The sequence below is a fragment of the Trachemys scripta genome, chromosome 3, assembly GCF_013100865.1.
Source record: "Trachemys scripta elegans isolate TJP31775 chromosome 3, CAS_Tse_1.0, whole genome shotgun sequence".
Lineage (NCBI taxonomy): Eukaryota > Metazoa > Chordata > Testudines > Emydidae > Trachemys > Trachemys scripta.
In genome coordinates, this window is record NC_048300.1 from 121,229,552 (window position 1) to 121,252,707 (window position 23,156).

The 23,156-nt window shown below is 39.7% G+C and overlaps 1 protein-coding gene across 2 annotated transcripts in view; it reads right to left on the reverse strand.

The window, feature by feature from the left end:
- AMD1 (adenosylmethionine decarboxylase 1) overlaps positions 1-13,495 on the reverse strand; it is a 46,035-nt gene extending 32,540 nt beyond the window's left edge. The window contains exons 1-2 of one of the 2 annotated variants that reach the window (XM_034765866.1): positions 13,031-13,166; positions 12,051-12,167 (exon numbers count right to left, since the gene is read on the reverse strand). In XM_034765866.1, the coding sequence (XP_034621757.1) occupies positions 12,051-12,082 (32 nt within the window). In that variant the 5' untranslated portion in view covers positions 12,083-12,167; positions 13,031-13,166. Of the gene's footprint in view, positions 1-12,050; positions 12,168-13,030 lie in introns of both variants that reach the window. The other variant, XM_034765865.1, reaches the window with a different exon arrangement.
- Between the last annotated feature and the right edge of the window lie 9,661 nt (positions 13,496-23,156).

Here is a 23,156-nt window from a genome sequence, read left to right on the forward strand (position 1 = left end):
AAAACTGTGGAAGATCTCAAGATCCAGCTGGTCCAAGGGAATGTACGGGACACCATCTAACCCTGAAGATGGTAGCTCAACTCAACCTGTAAGAAAAAAAATCAAGTTTGCTTACGAAGAGTTCTCCACCTGTATAAAGATGACAAACTATTCTTGTTGGGGATTCAATACTTGGAAGAATTGAAAAAACATTCTGCAAGGCACAGGACAACAGGATGGTATGCTGCCTTTCCAGAGCCAAAACATGAGACATCACTCTAACAATGAATAGGATTCTCAAGTTAATGGGCAAGGATCTATTCATGATGGTTCATATCACTAATGACACTGCATTGTGGGATATCACAGATCAGACAAGACTTCAGGGTACTTGGAAGGGTGTTGAAGGAGAAGAATTTCCAAGTGATCACAGTTTCTTCCTGTGCTGTGAGCAAAGGAAGACAAGGCAGAAGTCTTTGGAAGTGAAGTACTAGCTAGGTAAGTGGTGTAGACATTTGATATTGTGGAACACCAACCACCTTCTATGGTAAAAGGAGATTGCATAGTTTAGATGACCTCCATCTCAGTAGAAAGGGAACCAATCTCCTAAGAGCCAGGCTGGCCAGATTAGTCAGGAGTGCACTAAACTAACAACAAAAGGAGAGTAAAAAGAGGCAAGATACAAGCACTCATTTATCACAAAAAATCAATCAAGGAACCAAGGGACATGAAGAAATTCTTAATTTGCCTATATACTGATAGCAAGAGCATGGGTAACAAGAGGAATTGAAACTGCTCATTTAGGAACAAATTCCACCTAGTTGGTATTACTAAACCTGAAAGGGAATGATCTCCATGACTGGATTATTGAAATCAATGGTTGTAACCTATTTAGAAAGGATCAAGTGAGCAAAAACAGGACTGGGAGTAGCACTCAGTCAAAAAATGTTTTGGGAGTCACTGATAACTTGGAAGAAAATGATTTTGAAAGCTTGTGGATCAACATCCTAACAGATAAAGTACAAGATGTGTATTAGTTGGCATCTGCTACAGACCACCAAATCATACCAGGGAACAGGATGATTGGCTCCTTACACAACTACCTATCATGTGTAGGGAAAAAAAGCTGTGAGATCATGGAGGACTTCAAAACATATGCTAGACATACCATGCACCAGTACTACAACACCCACAGAATTTCTAAGTATTATAAATGACAATTTCCTAACTCAAAAAATGTTGCCTCCAACACAGGGGAATTCTAACTAGACCTCACCTGAGGGATAAAGAGGAACTAATCACACAACTAAGCGCTAACTGTAGTTTAGGTACAAGTGATCATAACTTAATCACATTTATAAAGTGCAAACCGAATGAAGTCCAAACCAGTAATATATATGGTTCTTGAAAATGTCAGTTCACAAAACTGAAAACAACTGAGCCAAATTAGCTGGAACAATTTAATAGGAAAAATGAGAATGATAATTGCGAATTGTTTAAGTACTTTACTAGCGGTCCAAAAAGCCACACTCAAGACTATATTGGTTAAAAACAACCTAGTTTAGAAGGGAAGGGAAGTGACCTATAAAAATAAAAATATAAAATAAATGGAAGAAAGGGGAAGACAGCATAAATATAAATCAGAAAATAGGAATTGTTAGCAAATTGATCAGATAACCAAAGGGACAAGGGAAAGTCTATGGCCACCAGAGTTAAGGATAATAGAGAGTTTAAAAGTAAAACAAAGAATCCTAACAGCATTGGTCCATTACTAGATGGAAATGGCACAATTATCAATACTGAAAAGTCGGAAGTGTTCAGTAAATATTTGTTCTGTATTTGGGAAAAACAGACGATACAGTCATATGCTAACACTTTCATTCTACTAGCATCTCTGGAGGATGTTAAACAGCAGCTACTAAAGTTAAAAATATTTTAATCAGTAAGTCCAGATAACCTGCATCCAACCGTTTTAAAAAAAGCTGGCTGAGGAACTTGCTGGACCATAATGTTTATTTTCAATAACTCTTGGAACACTGGGGAAGTTCCAAAAGATTGCAAAAAAGGTAACGTTGTGCCATTATTTAATAAGGGTAAAGGAAATGACCCAGGTAATTATAGGCCTGTCAGTTTAACACTGATCCCAGGTAAGATAACGGAATGACCGATAGTAGACTTGATTAATAATGAATTAAAGGAGGGTAATATAAGTAATGCCAATCAACTTGGGTTTATGGAAGATGGATTCTTTCTAACTTGACTCTTTTTATGAGAATACAAGTTTGGTTAATAAAGGCCATAGTGTTGCTATAATAAACTGAAATTTTTGTAAGCATTTTACTTGGTACTACATGACATTTTGATTAACTAGAAGGATAAAATTAACAGGGCACACATTAAAAGCTGGCAAATTGATAGGTCTCAAAATGTAGTTAGAAATGGGGAATCAGCATTTCGAGGGTGTTTCTAGAGGGGGTCCCACTGGGATCGGTTCTTGGTCCTATGCTATTTAACATTTTTATCAGTGACCTGGAAGAAACCAAAATCCTTGAAAGTTTGCAGATGACAAATATTAGGGGAGTGGTAAAATAAGGAAAGAGGACAGGTCACTGATACAGAGCAAGACGGATTGCTTGGCCTCAAGCAAACTATGTTTTAATAATGGCTAAATATATACACATCTAGGAACAAAGAATGTAGGCCATATTTAAAAGATGGGGAACTAGCCTAGGAAGCAGTGACTGTAAAACATTTAGGGGTCATGGAGAAGGATGAGCTGAACATGAGCTCCCAATGAAAGACTGTTGCCAAAAGGGCTAATGCAATCCTTGGATCCATGAACAGGGGAATCTCAAAGAGCAGAGATTATTTTAACTCTATATTTGGTACTAATGTGACCACTGCTGGAATACTGTTATCCAGTTCTGGTGTCTGTAACTCAAGAAGGATGTTGATAAATTGGAGACAGTTCAGAGAAGAGGCATGAAGATGATTAAAGGATCAGAAAACATGGCATAGATTGAGCTCCTTGCAGCTATCACTATATCTTAAAGAGAAGATTAAAGGGTGACTTGGTTACAGTCTAAGTACCTACACAGACCAAAAAAAATATTTGATAATGGGATCTTCAACCTAGCAAAGACAGATAAAATTCAATGACTGGCAGTTGAAGTTAGACAAATTCAGACTGGAAATAAAGCACCTATTTTTAACAGCGAGAATAATTAACCATTGAACAATTTACCAAGGGTCATGGTAGATGCTCCATCTCTGAATGTTTTCCTAAGAGATATACTCTAGAAATTATTTTGGGGAAGGTTCTATGGCCTGGATTGTACAGGAGATCAGACTGGATGATCACAGTGGTCCCCTTCTAGCCTTGAAATCAATGAAACAGTCTCATATTTGGGCTGGATTGGTATTTGCACTGATTGTGCCTGAGCAACACAGCAGCCTTATGACTAGAATCAAGTCTATTGTACCACAAAAGCCATTTGGACTTGTCATTCAATTCACCAGAAAACTTTGGCAGCCAAGCAATGCCAGCAGAACTGACAAAAGTACTTGATAAGGCTTTGAAGTTTACAACTTTTACTTGGTAAATGCATGCCTCTTCTATTTTATGAAAGAAAATGGGCACTCAGCAGCAGCTCTTCTTCCACACTGGTACTTGCTGACTTTCACAAGGAAAGTTCTGAATGGTGTTTTTAAATTCAAAGAAACAAGGGTTTTTCCTTGCTGAATGTAGCTCAGCCCTTGCAGAACGCTCATCAGTGAAGTACTCCTTTATTCTGAAAGTTTATCTGCAGAGGCAGAATATGGCATGGGTTCTCAAGCTGTGATTACAAACAGGTGTCTGAGTTGTAACCACCAAACCATTTCTATATTGCTAATTGGGAAGGAGGAGGAGTACAGGTATGGCAAAGGTTCAGAATGACCACACTAAGGGCTTGTCTGTGCCAGAGACTTTTGCACTCATGTAACTATAGCTACACCAATATAACCCCCCCCACTACTATACTGCATCAATATAAAAGTGATTTGCACCAATACAGATCAATTTGGAGGTAAGACACTGCTATAGGTTGCTTTTTATTTACATCATCATTGTAACACATTTATCGTAGGGAACTACAATGTGCAGAACTCTGGTGTAGACAGACCCTATGATGAATCACCTCCAGAAAACATGTTTAAGACAAGGTTTCTCATAGAGCTTCATTCAACTTTGTTTGATCAACTCAACTAGGCAACTGATTTTTGCTGATCCTAGGGTAGCAACTTAAAATGGATTTCACTCCATTTCATACTCCGCCACAAGACTTTGTTACAGGATACTCAAATACCAGATCACTTGTATAAAGATATCCCTGCCCCTTCCAAAAGTATCTTGTGCCCATCCAGAAGTATGTCTTACTAGTTCACTAGCAGGTTAAGCATGGTTCACTGGGAGAATTCATATAGCAATGACCAGGGCAGTCAGGCTGTATTGCTTTGCATTAATTGCCTGTCAGATGATTATGCTCAGCAATCAGAAAGCAGGAACATGGAGGCTGGCTAAATGAACAGTGCCAGCAGTCTAATAGGGACATTCATAGCCAGACATTTAAAATCCAAGGTGAAATGCTGTAATGCAGACCAGCTATCTATTCAATAGGTAGTTAAACTATTTTCCAGAATAATGCTCCATTTACAATTATATTTTTCAATGTGTAAAAGCTAAAGGGACATCAGCTTAGAAATACCTGTCTATTGTTTTCCTACTTGATTAAAAGTAATGCATAGTTTTTTTAATGCAGCAACAGGCAAAAGATTTTTAATGCGGAAAAAAGGAACACTCCAATTGTCAGGAGGTTTAGGAAGCCCAGAACATGAAGCTACTTTTAACTTATTTTAAACCAACTAGATTTCAAATTGCATGCCCCTCTGAATTGTTTGTTCTATATTTTACCCAATGTTTAGAAGTCAGCTTAATCTTTTAAGTACTTTTTTCCCCTGAACATGAAGTTGTCTTAGTTGATGCACCAACATTGCGGTGTGAAAAAGTGGCTGTTATTTTTCTTTGAGTCAAACAAATGTCTGAGTAACATCTGAAACAGAATAATGGATTTAAAATTAGTAAGAATCCAGACTTTCTTCAGATGTTTTGAAAGAAGAAAAGTTTGCATGGAAGCACATTTTGATCTTAAGTTGCTAAACAATTTGAATAAATGCTATTTCAAGACTGTGCTCCTTTGTGGCCTATAAAGGCATATTGCTACTATAAAAGCTAGTTGTATAGGAACATTATTACAGGTCAATTAAATACGAACAGTATTTAAGATTCTACCTGTACTAAGTAGTGTCTTATTGCTTCAACTATGGGTTACTAATAACCTTAAGATTTACCAGTGGTGTCAGATTTTTATTCTAAACATGCAACTATTAACTGTGAGGGCCCATTCTGGAATTCCCAGTCATGCGAGTCTATTCATGTACAAGTAGTTCCACTGAAGTCGAGGAGACAACTTTCATGAGTTATCACATTCAGACCTTCATTGACGAGGAGAAAAAGGATCCCTGTAGTTCTCCTATTTCATACACAACTTGATGACAGGGTGGACTGATTTAAATCAAAATTTAAATTATGAATTTTAATCATGATTTCAAAAAGCAAGCAAGAAACCTTGATTTAAATAAGTTTTAGTTGCATTTTACATTTGTACTTCAGTTATTTTTTTCTAAAGAAAGGTTGATTCTCACCGTTTGGTAACTTTTAAAACATGTTTATCTGCAACTAAATACAGCCTTTACACTAAACTTGACACCTTGCTAATCAGGAGGATGCACTATATATAATTGTCTAAATACATATGTAGATAACTTAATTTGCATTTATTCAGATTCTTAATTTTTACCTTTTTATTCTGTTAGAAAATGGTGAATGACTTACTAGATATTTTTTATTTGTGATTTGTAAAAAAATGTATTCGGATGGAAATTCAAATTTGATTAAAAATACCCCAAAACAGCATTTACTTTAAAGAAAACTACCTTAAATGTGCTGGATACATTTAAAAGTTTATCAAAATATGTTTTGCCTTTAAAACTAATGTATTAAATTATTATCTGAACTTACTGTTTCTGGTCACCATGTCCTCCAAGATTTTACAATTAGTACACCTCATCCCCTCAAACTACATTGGAAAATAAAAACAAACCTTCCAGCTTTATCACTCAAATGATTTCTTAACTCTGAATGAACTAGTAATTGAACCAAACTGAATACACTGAAAAGAAAATATTCCCTGAACACCTGCAGAAGAGGCAGCTACTCTGCTGTCAAAAGCTGGTTCAGCATTTAAACTCTGGTTCCAGATGCTTAGCCAACAACTTCCATCAGCAGTTCAGTGGTACAACTTTAAAACATCAGCTACAAACATGTACTGCTTAATCGTTTAAATTAAACACAAAAATAGATCATAGTAAGTTTAGGCCTTAAACAACTGCCAGTTTCAAATTAAATTTGAAATGAGTTCATATTTAATTTAAATAAAAAATATTTTTTTTAAATCCACCATGTTTGGTGTAAACAGCACTGTTTTTAGCCATTACAGACTTCAGGTTCAAACTGTTTCATATACTGATTCAGAACTTAATTTCTCCTATTACTGAAGCTATGTAAATCGATATCAGTTATGTTTGCCTGGTAGTTCAAAGGGGACCTTAGTCCATACTTTATGTTCCTTACACATTACCAGAATTTAAGTTCAGGCTACATCTGTAGAGAGTACAACAATTTAAATCTAGAAGCAAAGATTCACTCAATTTCTCAAGCTGAAAGAAGTCCATCCAAAACATTAAATGGCAGCTAAGTAATTGCTTGCTTTAAGTAAGTTCATATCAGTGTGTGCAATGCAACTCTATACCAATTAAACTTTTATCTAAACAGAACTGTCACTACTAAGACTACATAGTTATGATTTCTTTTGGTATGGTCCGCTTTTTAATTTTTATGGTAATTATTCAGCTCTGAAACCAAGTATAATGCATTACAAAAGTTCTTGGTGGTCAGAGAGCTGACCAGTCATATGATGCTAGCTATTCCTTATTTCAGTTGCTAAATTGCTCTAAAATATAGCTGAAAACACAAGCTTTCCTAATACTACTTTTCCATATATGCAGTTATTGTAGTTGCCACAGGTATATGGTGCTATTTTGAATGTGAAGAGAGGAGGACCATCCGAAGGTAAGTATGGTCCACATTGACATTTCCATCTAGTCATACTACCAACATTAGTGACATGAGAAAAAAGTAAACTTTTCCAAAGCACACTACAAAAAAACGGACTTAATCTTTATCAAAGCTCTATGAGAATTCTAAAGATGCACAAAGTTACGTAGGAAGCAAACTGTGTTCACTGTACTTTATACACACGTGAAGATTTTATACACCTCCCAGGAATCTGACAGTTCCAATTTTCATTTCAAACCAAGTGGTGAAGACCACTACAGAATTGTAAAGCAAGCTTAAAAGTGTAGCATCACCAATGGAAAAGATCTTTCTGCAGAGAATAGTGTTTAATGCCCCAGAGTTCTTATCTTCTGATTCCTGCCTATTTTTGTCTTGCAGTGTCCATCAGAACATGAAGGGGCCAGCTTACAGTTAGTTGTAAGCATATTATAAAGAAAGGTTTTTTTAGTTATTTGCATCCAATTAACTAAAAATGTTGATATTTAACTATCATTTTAATAGAAGAGCAATGCTAACTTGTGTAATATGGATGTTTGCAGAGAGAGTTTGATGTAAGCATTTCAGAAGTTCGTATTCGCAAATTGCCTTTACCAATTTAGTTAACATGTGAAGATTTACTTTAAGAAACAGCAATAATTGTAATAGTATTACAATTAAATGCTCAGTGAACTAAATATTAAGTATAATTAGGTATATAGATTTCTTCCATGAGGAAATTTTATTTCACTTCTTTAACGTGATCTTGTTTGTCAGAGGAATTGGTATATATTTGGGATGTGCCAACACAAACTTAAGTATAAGGAATTTTCAATTAGAGAAAACAGTATGCTGTACTGTTCAACATAAGATTTTAACTTATTTTCTTCAGGATTTCACAGTAATTAAGACCCATGAATCAAAACAGACGTTCTTAAATCTTTGATTACATTTTAAAAAGTGAGAAGATTGAGTGGCTGTTCAAAAGAGTTAGTAGCTATGATTTCATAAGTAAAAGTGAGCTTTAATAGCCTCTGAATAATTCCTGAGCAATGAACCATATTTAGAAATGACTTCCCAAAGTTATATGCATGAATATATCATTCTGCAATTAATGAAATAAACCACTTAAAAATTATTCTGGATCACAGGGTTTCTCTGGATTTCAGGGTGGGTAGGAATGGTGTCCCTAGCCTCTGTTTGCCAGAAGCTGGGAATAAGCAACAGGGGAGGGATCACTTGATGATTACTTGTTCTGTTCATTCCCTCTGGGGCACCCTGTACTGGCCACTATCAGAAGACAGGCTACTGGGGCTAGATGCACCTTATGTTCTTATATTTACTACTCTAGAGTTATGGAGAAAAATGAAGAGTATAGTATGTACTTGAAATAGATTGCAGAGTAGGGTGGATAAAAATCAATGATTTTTTAAAAAAATAACTTTATTTAAATCAGATTTAAATGCTTTTTGAGAAAAAATTCATCTACAGATTGTTTTAATTAAGATACATTATAGCTCAAAGATATCTCAAATTCAGATAATGGAATAGGGATTATAAATTCTGATTCTATAGTATGAGAAAATATATTCATGTAATGTTTAAGAAAAATTTTGTAAATGAGTTCCAACAGTTAAAGGATTAGGAACCCAATCTTATGGTGTTCCAGGGGCTTCTATATAGATTATTTAGGTTAATCTTGCTATCTACTCAATAGGACTCAGAGCTCATTCTAGAAGATACCATCAGAGATGCCTCGTTTTGCAGTTCTCCAATTGTGGATTTGTCTCCAGAGATAACATGCTTGTTAACAGCAAAAATGCTTTTAAATAAATACATACATACATAGGTGAGCAATAACAGACCTCAACCCTATTGTCCCTCTGCAAATGTGTACACAGAGTCAATCCCTTACCACTCTCTAAAAGTGCAAGATTGTTGGGGGTGGAACAGATCTGCACAAGGAGTAGTCTGGAGATAAATTTGAGAAAGGGGGGACAGGCAGTAGAAACAAAAGTGAAACTGTTTGAGCAGCATATTTCAGAAACCTTGAGGTCTTTGAGTGTAGCCTTCATTGATTTGAGATCTACCATACCATTCTCACTAAAAGGGAAAAGCAGGCCGTAAAAGAGACCCAGTTTGGGAATAAGAACCATTCAAGAAATATACATTTGCTGATGTTTTAAAGAAAGTCACACCAGTGAACTGGTGGAAGTCACTTAAGCACTTGGATTTAGAGACCGTTGAAGTGATACTCTCACTTTTAACAGCAGCAGCTTCTTCTGCTGGTGTAGAAAGAATATTTTTCTTCCTTTGGACTAATTCATGCCAAACTGAGAAATCATTTGGGACCTGAAAAAGCAGGAAAGCTTGTTTTTCTTTTTCAGGTTATGAACAGGAAAATGAAGGTGAAGACAACTGAGTTAGCTACAGAAGCCAATATTTTAAGTTTCTCATGTTGACCTGGCTGACAGTAGATTTAATTTTTTTAAAAATATTTAATTTAATTATTTTAGTTAAAAACAATTTTAACAAAAACAAACCTGATTTTAAAAAACTTGAATGATTAAATTCAAAAATTCATATGCTTGTTTTGTTAAAATATGTGTTTGCTGCTAAAAAAATCCAGAATACATAATGTTTTAGTTAAATAAAACAATTTAAATGTCTGTCCAGTAATGTTCTCCTCCTATTACAGCATGGCAAGAAAATTCTCCAAATATTAATGATTAACCTGTTGAATTGGAGATAGTTCACCTCCCAGTGACTTCATAAATATCTGCTTCAATTACCTTTGGTAAATGAAATAACCAATCATTCATTTTCAGATATAGCTGTAAAGCTAATCAGAAATTTTTTCCAAGTATATCACTTTAAAAATGTATAGTGTGTACCTTCTAAAAATGAAACCTACATCTGAGTTGTGAAGAATATGCATTAAGGTTATAACAACCAACAAGAATGCACTCTTATGTAGAAATCCATGATTAAATTGAGTCTTCCTGACTAGTGATTTAAATCAAATTCACCCTGTTGCAGAGTGGCTATTGAACAGACAAGGAAAGAAGTCAGCGTATGCTTCCTCTCCATTTGATTCAATTGAAGAAAATAATCCATATTAATAAGTGTGCCTAGGTTCCTGAAGTGCAAGTTTTAGGCCTTTGTCTCCATACTTCTAGAGCTATAGATTTGGCAAATAAACCCTTCTCTACATACAATTTGCACTGGTTTAGTTTTACTGTTCTATTTTAAAGGTGAGATTTTCCAAGGCACAAAGAGCACTTAGGTGCCCAGCTCCCATTGAAAGTCAGTGCCCTTGCATGCCTCAAATGGAGCATGAGGGACAGGACACAGAAACCTTGCCATGGAGAAATGGAACTGCAATTCAGGAAACCTTGTATCTTGCCAGAGGAAACCTAAAACTAACTCATTTGTGCATGTATGTTTACCGGCTTTAACCTTCTAAATTATTTCTTTCCTTAGTTAACTCTTCAGATAGTTGATTATAGGATTGTCTATCAAGTGTTGTCTTTGGTATGAGGTCTAAGATGCAATTGACCAAGGGTAACTGATCCTTTGGGACTAGGAGTAACCTGAATATTGTGATTTTTGATGTAAGGGACCATCACAAAGGTAAGTTTGCCTGGCTGGCAAAACAAACCAGTAGTCAAGGGGTCTGTGACTCCATGGTTTAGTGAAACCCAAGTATAGAACTCTCAACCAATTTGGTGTTTTTGCCCTGCTTCTTGACAGTCTGCCCTGTGGTTGGCACTCTGACCCATGAGCTACTACTCCAAAGATCTTGATAGTATGTTTTCCAAATCAGAAGCTTTTCTGCACCCAGGATGCTAGCCTGGATACAATCAATCCAATTCTTCCAATACCATTTCTGATGCCCTCTAAACATGGGATGCCTTTCCTTAGCTGATCTGCAATGCCTCCTGTGATTCAAATTATTAAGACCTACTTCTGCTGCCATAATCTGCAAAAAATTTGCCAACCAATAATTTGCTAGATGGAAAGGGAAGTTAGGGAGATAGCCATAGAACTAAGGTGTGCTAGTCATCATCCTGACCACTCTGTATCCCCCTTTTCCCTTTCAGAGAGTAAACACCTCAGAACAGGGATGGTTTACAGTACAATATATTTTGTGCCACTAAAATAAATAACATATAAACAACTTGGGTATATTCAGAGACCTGGTGCACATGTGGCATTACTTCTCTTACACATCTCCATTTGCCTGAACTAAACAATACGTAAACTACCTAGAAGCTTTTCCCCATGCTCATTCTACAGTACTAAAAGCATGTAAACAGAATTTTGAGATTAAAAATACATATCTACACAACTTTAATTTCCTTCTGACCTCCAGCATCTGAAGGCAACACTTCAGTGGCAGATCCTTCTGCTAACCACCTTTACAGTCCAAGCACTCAAAGGGAGTACAGATGTGTGACTCTTGGCAGACACCCCTCCCCAGGCAACACAACACTGTACTGGTGAGACAACCTAGAGCAGAAACCCCATGTGTCACGCCCAACACTTTTTAATCAAGACCTGTGCCACAGCAGGTTTGTCTTAGATACTGCACTAACAAAAACAGAGCAGCCACAGCTCAGAGACGCTGTCCCTACCACGTAAGGCAGAATAGTTAGAAGCACGTGCACAGGAGAGACCCAGCCCTCTCCCCCCCCCTGCATGAATGGGGGTGGAAGAAGCGCCAGCACATTCCTGAAATGCCCATTGGGCGACAGCCCCAGACCCAAACCTCATTGGCTTGAATTTGTCAATGGGATAGGAAAGGCATCCCGATTGGGGGGAAAGGGAGAGGAGGAGAAGGCTGAGCCAGGAAACTCACGTGTAATCGTGGTTCCAGCCACACTTCAGCATTGGGAGGGGGCTACTCCCTACCGCCTGCCAGGCTGCCCCACTGCGCCACAACCACAGACAGGGGATCCCCACGGATTAATAGTTCCTGCGGGGGAGGGAGGTTGTTATCTGAACCCGCTCTACGCATTACAGAGTTGGAGCTGTTGCGATACCCACCATGAGGGAACCCCCAGCCCTGCCTCCGCAGCAGAGAAAGACGACACGATCGCTCCCTCCCTACTGCAGGCTCCGTGGGCGGGGGAAGGTAGTGGATACCCACTCTAATGAGGGTCTGGACACAGGTGACAGCCCACCCTTTCCGCCTCAGTCCGGTCGCTTGGCAGCAGGGGATCCCGCCATAAAGGCGGCTCCCTCCTGGGTTTCGCTATCGGGGGAAGGGCCAGGCGCTAGCCGAATCCAGACTCAAGCCGCAGGGTGCGCACAGGGCAGCAGCCTCTGCAGCTGCGGCCCCTCCGCGTGCGCAGGGCCGCGGGCAGGACTGCGACACTTGCCCCCACTACACTCCTGCCCGGCGGACACCGCGGCTCCCCTGGCCCGTCACCACATGTTGCCAGTAGGGCCCTACGGGCTCCACGCGGTGGAGGCGGGTGTCATGGCTCCTGCGCTGAGCCCGGTCACTGACTAACACCTTCGCCGGCACCGCGCCGCGGGCGGGCTGTGAGCGAGGCGCTGCCCGGGGCCCCTGGAGGGCAGGGGAAGGTCACACTCCGCGAGAGGCCGGACCTGGCAAGACCAGGCCGGCGGTGATTGGGAGCCAGGCCGGCACCCCGGGCACGTACAGGCCGCGCCTCAGGCCGGGGGACGGTTACAGCTCCCCGCCCTCCCCAGAGCCTCACCCGGAACAGCGCCAGGCGCGCCCCTCCCCCCAGCCCAACCGCACCCCGAAGCGGCTCGCGGCGCCCACCGGCGGCAGCCCGGCTCCCCTCCGCCCGCCCCCAGCGCGCCAACCTGGGGATGGTGCGGAGATCGCCGGACCCCTTGCTCTGGTGCGACTCCTGCGGCGAGGGCTGTTCCCGGGCGAACCACACCTCCAGCAGCTTCTCGGTCCCTTCGAAGAAGTGTGCACCGTTCTCCTCCATGGCGCGACAACTCGGCAACCAACAACCACAGAAATTAACCCCAGCCCGGCGGCCGCCCCGGCGGCTGCTGCTGCACGGGCCGCGCCGCCGCCGGGTCCCCGGCCGCGAGTCACCTTCCAGGAGATAACGTTATGTGACCCTTCAACCAAACCAACAGCAGCGAAACCGCCTGGGTGCGCGGCGGCTGCGGCGTGAGCACGGGGGTTACAGTCCGGGCGGGCGGGCGCGGGGCAGGCGAGGCGGTTCGGTTCCTTGTATTCCGTGTGTTCCCCTGTTGCAGAGAAGAGCGTAGAGCGAGCGCTAGCTAATGTCGCCGGCCATACTGTGTAAGCGAGGGGGCGCCGCGCACGCAGCCGCCTTTATACCCGCACAGGTAACAGGGAACTGGCCACAGAGCACGGCCATTGGACAGGCGCCTCTCGGCCCCGCACTCTCCCAGCTCCCATTGGACACCGCACCTGCCTGTCAACTCGTCTCGGCCTGTTCGACTCCACCCTCGACAGCAGCCCGCCCAGAGAGAGCTCTGTGAGTGGGAAAGCGGGCATGTGGGACTGCGAGCGAGAGCGACACGGGGAAAGCAGGAGTGTGTGTGGTGTGAGAGGCATAGGGGGTGTAAGGGGAACGAGCGGAGAGCCGTGAGAAGGTGTTTAAGAGTGAGGTATGGGGCTGGGGATGTTAGTGTTCCTGAGGCTGAGAAGGGAGGAGTGTGACACAAGCTACTTGTGTGAAAGAAAGGGGGTGAATGGGGAGAATATTTTTTTCAACATGGTGCAAACCCCAGTGTATTAAACTAAATCAACATTAGCCAGTTGTAAACAGATGTAAGTGTGTCCACAAAGGGATGTGCACCAGTTTAACTAAAACAATTTAACTACATTTAATTTAAAAATTAATTTCAGTTAAAATGGTGCAACTTTTGTGTGCAGACATGGCAGATGTATAAGAAATAGCTTGTGTGTGAGAGAGAAACAACAGTGATAGTGTAAGGGAAATCATATGTGTGAAAGAAAAAGGGGTGATTGCATGTGTGTGAGGCCTTGTCTACACACAAAAGTAGTGTAGGCTTAACTACATTTTTTTTTTAAACTGATAAAGTATCAACTTAAGGTAAATTGATATAAGGCACTCTTAAACTGATTTAAGTGTCCATGCAGAGCAATTGCACCAATTTAATGAAAGAAGTTTCTAAAATAATTTAGTTACATTAGTACAATTTTTGCATGTAGACAGGGCATGGGAGAGTGAGCGAGCAAAGTACAGTACAGAGATCATCAGATGATGGTGATACAGAGGGTACAATATTTGCTTGTGATATGGCCATTTTATGCTGCTCTGTATGTGCAAAGGGGTTGTAAAGCCACTGTATCTTGGCAGCTGGGATTTCCTCCTGTGAGAAAGTTCCCAGGAGGGGAACTTATAGTGCTACTGTAGTTCTACGCCAATCACCATTTTTCAGCTTTTTGATATAGGGAGCATGACTAAGGGAAAGGGTGCATAGTCAGAGTGGCTCCACATTCCAGGTATCCCTGCCTGCCAGAACATCACCTTGGGTTAATAGGCAGCTGGATGCTGGGGACCACCAGCCCCAGAATACAGGGAGCACTAAGGTAGCATAAAGCTACCTTTGTCCTTGCCCATTTCTGTCCCATGCTGAGCATACCTTGATCAGAATGAAGAATCCTTTCCAAAAAGGGAGTGATGAAAGAATGTTCATGTTTTAGTGTGAGCAAAAGAAAATGGACAAATTCCCCATACTGCTTCAGCCCCTTTACACCATTCTGGTAGAAAATTGGGGCAGTGTAGTATGTAGAATCAACCGCTGGAGAATATTCCCTTTGTACAAGGATTTCTTGTTTTGTGGATAGCTGATTGAATGGCTATTTTTCAGCTGCTAAGTGAAGAGAGAGAGAGAGAGAGAGAGAGAGAGAGAGAGGGTGTGTGTGTGTGTGTGAGAGAGAGAGAGAGAGAGAGAGAGAGAACAAAAACGGTAATGTGTTGGGTGGAGGGGTTCCTCTGCTAAACACAGTTCAGTCATACTGTTGCCTGATTTGCTTAGTCTCTGTATCACATTTCCAAGGACACTTTAAAAGGATACAGATAGAAAAAACTAGTTGCTGCTGATCTAGTCTGTGCACATAAAGAAGACTGTGCACTTGCAAGACATTTGACCAGTTTCTAGGCAAAAGTGTTAATTGTTTTTATGTATCTGTACTACTCCCAGCCCAGTGCTGCCCTCCCACATTCATCTTGATTTAGCAGCCTTGGTTCTCCCATTTCTACTTGCATACAAGGCAGTAACTACAGCCAGCTCCCTGCTTCAGTGGGTCAAATGTTAGTGGTCAAAATTTCTCTCTGCAAACACAAGTTGTTCATTTACCTTATGGAAATTCTGGTTTGTTTTTATGTCTGTTGTAACTAGCAATGATAGTTCTCTTATTTACTTGCTAATTATCTATTGTTAGTGTCTACATCTAAAAACAGTCAAAATAGTCAAGGCATGGGGGTTTTATATGTTTGTTACATAGGGGCCGTATAGTGGATTTCTTGTACACAACTAGTTGCTATTCCGATGTATTATATTAGATATCAATAAAAAATACAAAGTGCTGTCCTTCCATCTGACCCCCTTTTAGGAGCCCAGTAAAATTCTGATGGCAAGCTCAGAGTTTGAAAAATATTAGTAAAGCTCAATGATTAGGTGAACTTACGTCAGGTAAAATGGTAAGGGCATAGGTGTATTTAATGGATCATATCTCAAACAGCCCTCTACCCCGAAACAATGCTGACCTCGGGAGCCAAAAAAAAAAAAAATCTTACCTCGTTATAGGTGAAACTGCGTTATATCGAACTTGCTTTGATCCGCTGGAGTGCGCAGCCCCCCCCCCCCTCCCCCCCCCCCCCCCCCGGAGCACTGCTTTACCACATTATATCTGAATTAGTGTTATATCGGGTCACGTTATATCAGGGTAGAGGTATATTAGCTAGTAATATAAAAATGCAAGTGCATAATCAATATAAATAAAGGGCTAGTTTAGTTTGATTCGTGAACCTTTGAATAACCTTTTTTTCAAAAGGAGTACAAAACGATGTTTTTGGCTTAGTATGTATCCTGTTATTCAATTATTGAAATGTCCTCGATTTGGGGACAAACTCCCAAGGATGAAGTAACAATGAGAGATTAGGATGACCCAGACAAATATAATCAGGGTAAACAAAGTCCCCAAAATCCCACAAACCTCTGTCAAATATTAAGATTGATAGTTTTGTTAATATATACAAGTTATATAATTTAGGGTGTAATGTGGAATCTTATATTTGGTCATAAAATATCATGTGACAAATAAGAGGAGAGTGGTGTTGATAAAAGTATGGTGTCATCTTGGGTATACAAGAGTGTATGGAGACTTAAGTCTTTGCCTTTGTTTATGTACACCTTGTTTGTACGTACAGCCAAACCTTTGCCTGATATACCTCAGTTGATCTCTGGTGTGGGGCAGTTTGTACCTATGCTGAAATAAACCTGTTCCTTGGATGTGAACTCAGGAATTAGCAGTAGTGTTGTATGCTACAGTAAGCAGTGGTTGTCTGTTTTGCTAGGTTTCTAAGGTACCTGTGGACCTGTTTCATTGTCCAGAAAATATCCTTACAATAACTTGAATATTTAGAAAATATCCTTACAATAACTTGCAAAATTCTGTATTTGCTGAATAGCAAAGAAATAGTTCTTACGTAATCACTGGCCAGTTTTGTGAAAATTATGCCTTAATTAAAAAAAAAGTTTGTGACCTTCCCACAATTTACTTAAAATGAATTATTCAATAGCTACAAAGAAAAATACATAAAATGTTAAATAATCACTCAGTGAAGTTTTTTTAAAGGTAAATTACACCCTCAGGCCAAGAATTTCAATTTTGATGCAAGTAATATGAACTAAAGAGCTAATGTAAAAGCTAATAGGTGCCCAGATGCCACAGTAGTGGGTTATACAAACATTAATTTATTAATCCTCACAACACTACTGTGACAGGTAAGTTTCATTCCCGTTTCACACGTGGAGATATTAAGACAAAGGTAGGTGGTCTGAGTTTCATAGGAAGAGCTTTTTAAGTGACTTGTTCAACGCCTCAGAGTGAGTGCATGAGAAGCAAAAACAAGAACTCGTGTTCTTGACTCATAACTCTGTACTTCCTACAGCTCATGTTGCCTCTTGAATAAAGAGTGTATATGTAAAAAAGGTTAATTAAAACAATATTCATATATAAACCCCCTCAGAAATGGCGATTTTTTATGTTATAATAATAGTATTTATATTTAAAATTAATAGTATATAGTTTTAAATGATGTTCTCTTATTCATACAGCATAGCACAGTAAGTGAACATGGCACACTAATTAAGATATACTTATGAATTATACATTTCTTACAATAGATATCTTGCAACATCTTTGTTATTCTTTATTTTTCAAATTAAATTTTCACATGGATTCTCAGCTCATCTTTGTTTGGCAATGATTGTCAACTAGGTATTCAGGCATATTTGATTAATATACTGTTTAGAATGATAAATGTAGGGGTTTTTTCCTTTTAGCTGCAACCACTGTTCAGGAACACTTAGCTGAATAGTTGTTGCAATGTGTTCTAGTCAATAACTTTTTTCTATATACTATAAATACAGTGGAAGATTGTGGCACTGTTAAGTTGTTTTCTATTTGTATGTGTAATAAAAATTTTTGTAGTATGTCTCAATTCTCAGTTTTCTGAAAACCTCTTATGTCAGTTAACACATACGTATGTCAAACTTCAACTGAAAATTATTTTTGTTAAATTTATGTGACTGAGAATAAAGGATTTGTTTTAAAACTCAAATATAGGATCAGTAGTACTTTATGATACCTTTGAGATAGTGATGACTTTTAGTGATAATACTAAATAGGAAAATTACAGTTAGGACCCTAGAAATCCCTAAAATCAACAGATTAAATGGTACAAACAAATCAAAACTAATCCCAAACTCTTTCCTTATGGGCCTGATCTTCTAAACTGTACTTGCAAAAGAGCATCCACTGACTTCAGTGGAATGCCCCATACCCTCTAATGGCAATATAAACATACTGGGTGTCTTTTTCACCTTCCCTTTCCCCCATTTGGCTCACTTTATTTCAATCAAAAGGAATTCAGTACACAAACAAAGGCCTTGACCCTGTAAATATTTACACACATTTAACTTTATGCCCACAAATAGACATATTTTGAAGTCCTTTATAGTACTCATATGTGTAAAAGTTATTCACATACAAGTGTTTGCAAGAATGGGGTCAAACTGATGACAGAGAGGGAGGTAGGATGACTTCTCTTCAGTATCACAATTTTATTTCCCCTATAAGAGGAGAAAAGTGATTTTCCTCTTTACCAATACCACCAGACCACCTTAAGAATCTAGCCAGAGATCGATCCAGTTGACACGCCATCTGAAAGGAGGCTACATCCCATTTGGATTTGCTGCAATGATGATGAAGAAAAATGCCATCTTTTAACAATGTATAAGTTAGTTACAGATCTTCAAAGGGGGAAAAATTGGGCTTATTCCCCTTTGTTTCTTTAGATGTATAAGAATTTAAAGTGTTTGGCCAAAAACAGAGTTACATTTTTTTTTTTAAACCAGTAGAAATTCAGGTTGTCTATTCTGAAAGATGCTGGTGACTGAAGAACTAGAGAAACTGGCATAGTAAGAAACTGAAAGCTGAGTAATTGAGAAAGGATTTTAAACTGTTTAGAACTCTTCCCCCCCACCCCCGTATTAATGCCATTTTAATTAAATGCATTATGTGCACTTAGGAGACTTTGTAAAAGTTTCCAGAATATACATCTAATGGAAAGGATGGCAAACTNCCCCCCCCCCCCCCCGTATTAATGCCATTTTAATTAAATGCATTATGTGCACTTAGGAGACTTTGTAAAAGTTTCCAGAATATACATCTAATGGAAAGGATGGCAAACTTTCATATCTTGAGATACTCCCTTGCCTCCCCATTCTCTGCAAACCCAGAAAAGACTAGACTTACATGCCTGATATTTCTAAAGGTAAAATACAAGGAATTTGTTTAAAAACTAAACAAAACAGGCCTTCTTTATACACAAAGCTGCAAGAAAAGACAAACCCAAATTTTAAAGATCTTTTGTAGATCACCTTTTGTAGATATCAAGAAACTGGACAGTGCAATAGAAATTAAAGGAATCAACCCCAGGTGGATGGAATGTTAGCACTAGGGAAGTATTTTATTTACAAAGAAGAGAAAAGCCATTCTCTTCCTTTTAAGACCTCACAGACAAGAGCTATGGTCTAAATTAATTGAAAAGGCTTTTCATAGAGACAAAGAATAAACTATAAGCCTTTGCTTCAGCTAAACAGCACAAAGAGAGGAAAACCCACAGCTCAAATCCAGATAGTATTGTTTCCTCTTGTTCTGAATTACATACAACCTTTGTAGGAGGTAGGACATCTTGAGTTGTTTTCCATAAAGTTCACTGAAGGAAGCTAGGCTACTAGAATGCTCCATTCCTATCATAGTGTTAGCTTGTGCAGAGACATGGGATTGTTCGTGGTGGGTTTTAACCAACTTGATTTAAGGATAATTTATCACATCAATCACAAAAATATTGTAGAAAGGCTGTTTATATATGGTAAGTGAATACTTCAAATGGGAACCAGAGGTTTACAATATTAAAATTATGATAATATTGCCAAAACTAAGTATTAAAAAAAATCATGAGCCAGGCATCAAATTCATGAGGTTTGCTTGAAAGTAATGAGATTTTCTTAAAAATAATAGTTTTGAGTTTTTATTTGATTTCTGATGTTGAATTTTTGTGGTTCAACATTTTTAAGTTTCTCTCTGCAACAATGAGGGATGGAAACTTATCTGTTTTTTCATAAGGTGATATTTCCACATAGTCACATGAATCCAGGAGCTGGGTGTAAGAAAAAGATTACATATCACAAGATTTACAATACAATCATGAGACTTGGCAACATTATGATAAAAAAATTAGTGTCTCTGCCACAATTTTATATATTGTACAATACTTCACCTATAAATTACAAGATATTTCCCATACCGAAAAGCAGTAGAATCTGTGTGGCTAAACTACCGAGAACTCTAAAAATGCATGTATAATTAGCTGGATTACAACTGAAATAACCTATTATACTTTTTCAGTGGCAGTGTGATTTAAGTTTCACTATAGCAGCATTCACTGCTCGCAATGCTATAGCTAAGCTTGTGTCAGCATTTCCAAAATAAAACCTCCTTTTAAATACAGATCATGACTCAGCTCTGAAATTTGCTCTAGAATTAATCTTGACAGAGAGCTTGTTTTTGGACAATACAAAAGTAATAGTTTATCCATTTTGGGGATAGGAGGGCAACACTTTTCCTAGAGTTGGGCAAAATTGGTTCTGATCATAGAGGTATAGGAGGTGCATACAGAAAATCTTTTTTTTTTAAACCTGATTTTAAAATCAGCCTTTTTTTGATGTTTCATCTGTTTTCCATTTAAGTGAGTTGCACTTTATGACCTTACCTTTGGTAAATATTTCTGTAGCAATATAATCTTAACCTTCCCTTTATGTTTTCTACATTGTTTTATCTGAGAGATTCAGTCTCCGTTTGTAACTGTGAGTTTAAGCCCAAGCTATGCTACTTGTATAGTGTGCTACAAGACATTTTTTGTCTGGACTTTCCACTAACTGAAGGTTCTGAGATCTCCCTGTGTCACTGCACAATGCAGAATTAATGTTCCCTGCAGAATTCTATTTTTCCCCACAGATCTGTGATTTCTAACAAAATGCTTCCTTCTGGTGGAAATAATAAATTCAGCCCCATGCTTGGCCTGTCAGCAGGAGGACTAGCCACATGGGGCTGTCAGCAGGAGCCCCACCATGCGCATGGCTGTCAGCTGGAGCCCCAACTGACCGGGGCTGTCAGCATGAGCCCCAACTGCACAACATTTCCTGAATCTTTATTGTCTGTATTGTTTCAGACATACTTGCTGACAGGTATTTTGACATAAATTACCAAAATAATTGCAGCTGGTGTGATTTTGTTATTTTAATAAATAAAACATGCAGAACTTTACAGAATTTTTAATTTTTTGGTGCAGAATTTCCCCCAAGAGTAGTTACTTTACTGCTGGAGTTTCTGTTTATAGTGAGCTACTTTTGCATGGCAGGTGTGATGATCATAGAATATATGCTTTCAGTTGTAAAGAAAAGACATATTAAGGGACATAGTCAATTTAAAAACCATGACTTTTTTTTTTTTAAATACAATTGCAGCAAACACCTAAGATAATTATACCTGAAAAATTAAAATAAATAAATTTACCCCAGTTTGTTTTGTATATGTGGCAAGATATACTAGTCTTTTGGGAGACTCTTCTGGTTTGGCAGCACTGTCAAACTTGTTCCCGGAAAGAAAGCCTTCTGCCCTTGAGTCACATGGTCAACACAGGCTCTCCCACCTCCCCCCACAGTTAGTGCCCACAGACTCTCCCCAGGGTATCCTGGCCCTTGAGGCGTCCTTGTTGGCAAGGAGATTGAGATACTGCCCTTCTGTCTCCTCCCAGGCTAGCCTCCTCACTAAGGTTTACCTAGGGCTTTTATAGCCCTCTCCTGCCCCAGCCCAGCTGTCACTACTTAGCCCAGCATGTTCGTCTGAGCCAGCCCTCAATAGGGCTTGCAGCTGGGCTCCCTGCTGAGTACCTGCATCTCTACACCTGGCCTGCCACACTTTGTAATAAGAGTAACACACACACACACACACGTATGTTGTGGCAGGAGACTGAACTTTATTTCTTGGCCTACATCATCTGATATTGGTAAGGTTACAAAAGGTTAATATCCTGACTCTAAAGCAGGCCTGGACAGACATTCTATCACAGATGCTTTGTCATAGGATCATAGAATATCAGGGTTAGAAGGGACCTCAGGAGGTCATCTAGTCCAACCCCCTGCTCAAAGCAGGACCAATTCCCAACTAAATCATCCCAGCCAGGGCTTTGTCAAGCCTGACCTTAAAAACCTCTAAGGAAGGAGATTCAACCACCTCCCTAGGTAACCCATTCCAGTGCCTCACCACCCTCCCAGTGAAAAAGTTTTTCCTAATATCCAACCTAAACCTCCCACACTGCAATTTGAGACCATTATTCCTTGTTCTGTCATCTGGTACCACTGAGAACAGTCTAGATCCATCGTCTTTGGAACCCCCTTTCGGGTAGTTGAAAGCAGCTATCAAATCCTCCCTCATTCTTCTCTTCTGCAGACTAAACAATCCCAGTTCTCTCAACCTCTCCTCATACGTCATGTGCTCCAGCCCCCTAATCACTTTTGTTGCCCTCTGCTGGACTCTTTCCAATTTTTCCACATCCTTCTTGTAGTGTGAGGCCCAAAACTTGACACAGTACTCCAGATGAGGCCTCACCAATGCAGAATAGAGGGGAATGATCACGTCCCTCGATCTGCTGGCAATGCCCCTACTTATACAGCCCAAAATGCCATTAGCCTTCTTGGCAACAAGGGCACACTGTTGACTCATATCCAGCCTCTCGTCCACTGTAACCCCAAGGTTCTTTTCTGCAGAACTGTTGCCTAGCCATTCGGTCCCTAGTCTGTAGCAGTGCATGGGATTCTTCTGTCCTAAGTGCAGGACTCTGCACTTGTCCAAATTAAACCTCATCAGATTTCTTTTGGCCCAATCCTCTAATTTGTCTAGGTCCCTCAGTATCCTATCCCTACCCTCCAGCATATCTACCACTCCTCCCAGTTTAGTGTCATCTGCAAACTTGCTGAGGGTGCAGTCCACGCCATCTTCCAGATCCTTAATGAAGATGTGGAACAAAACCAGCCCCAGGACTGACCCTTGGGGCACTCCGCTTGATATCGGCTGCCAACTAGACATGGAACCATTGATCACTACCCGTTGAGCCCGACAAACTCG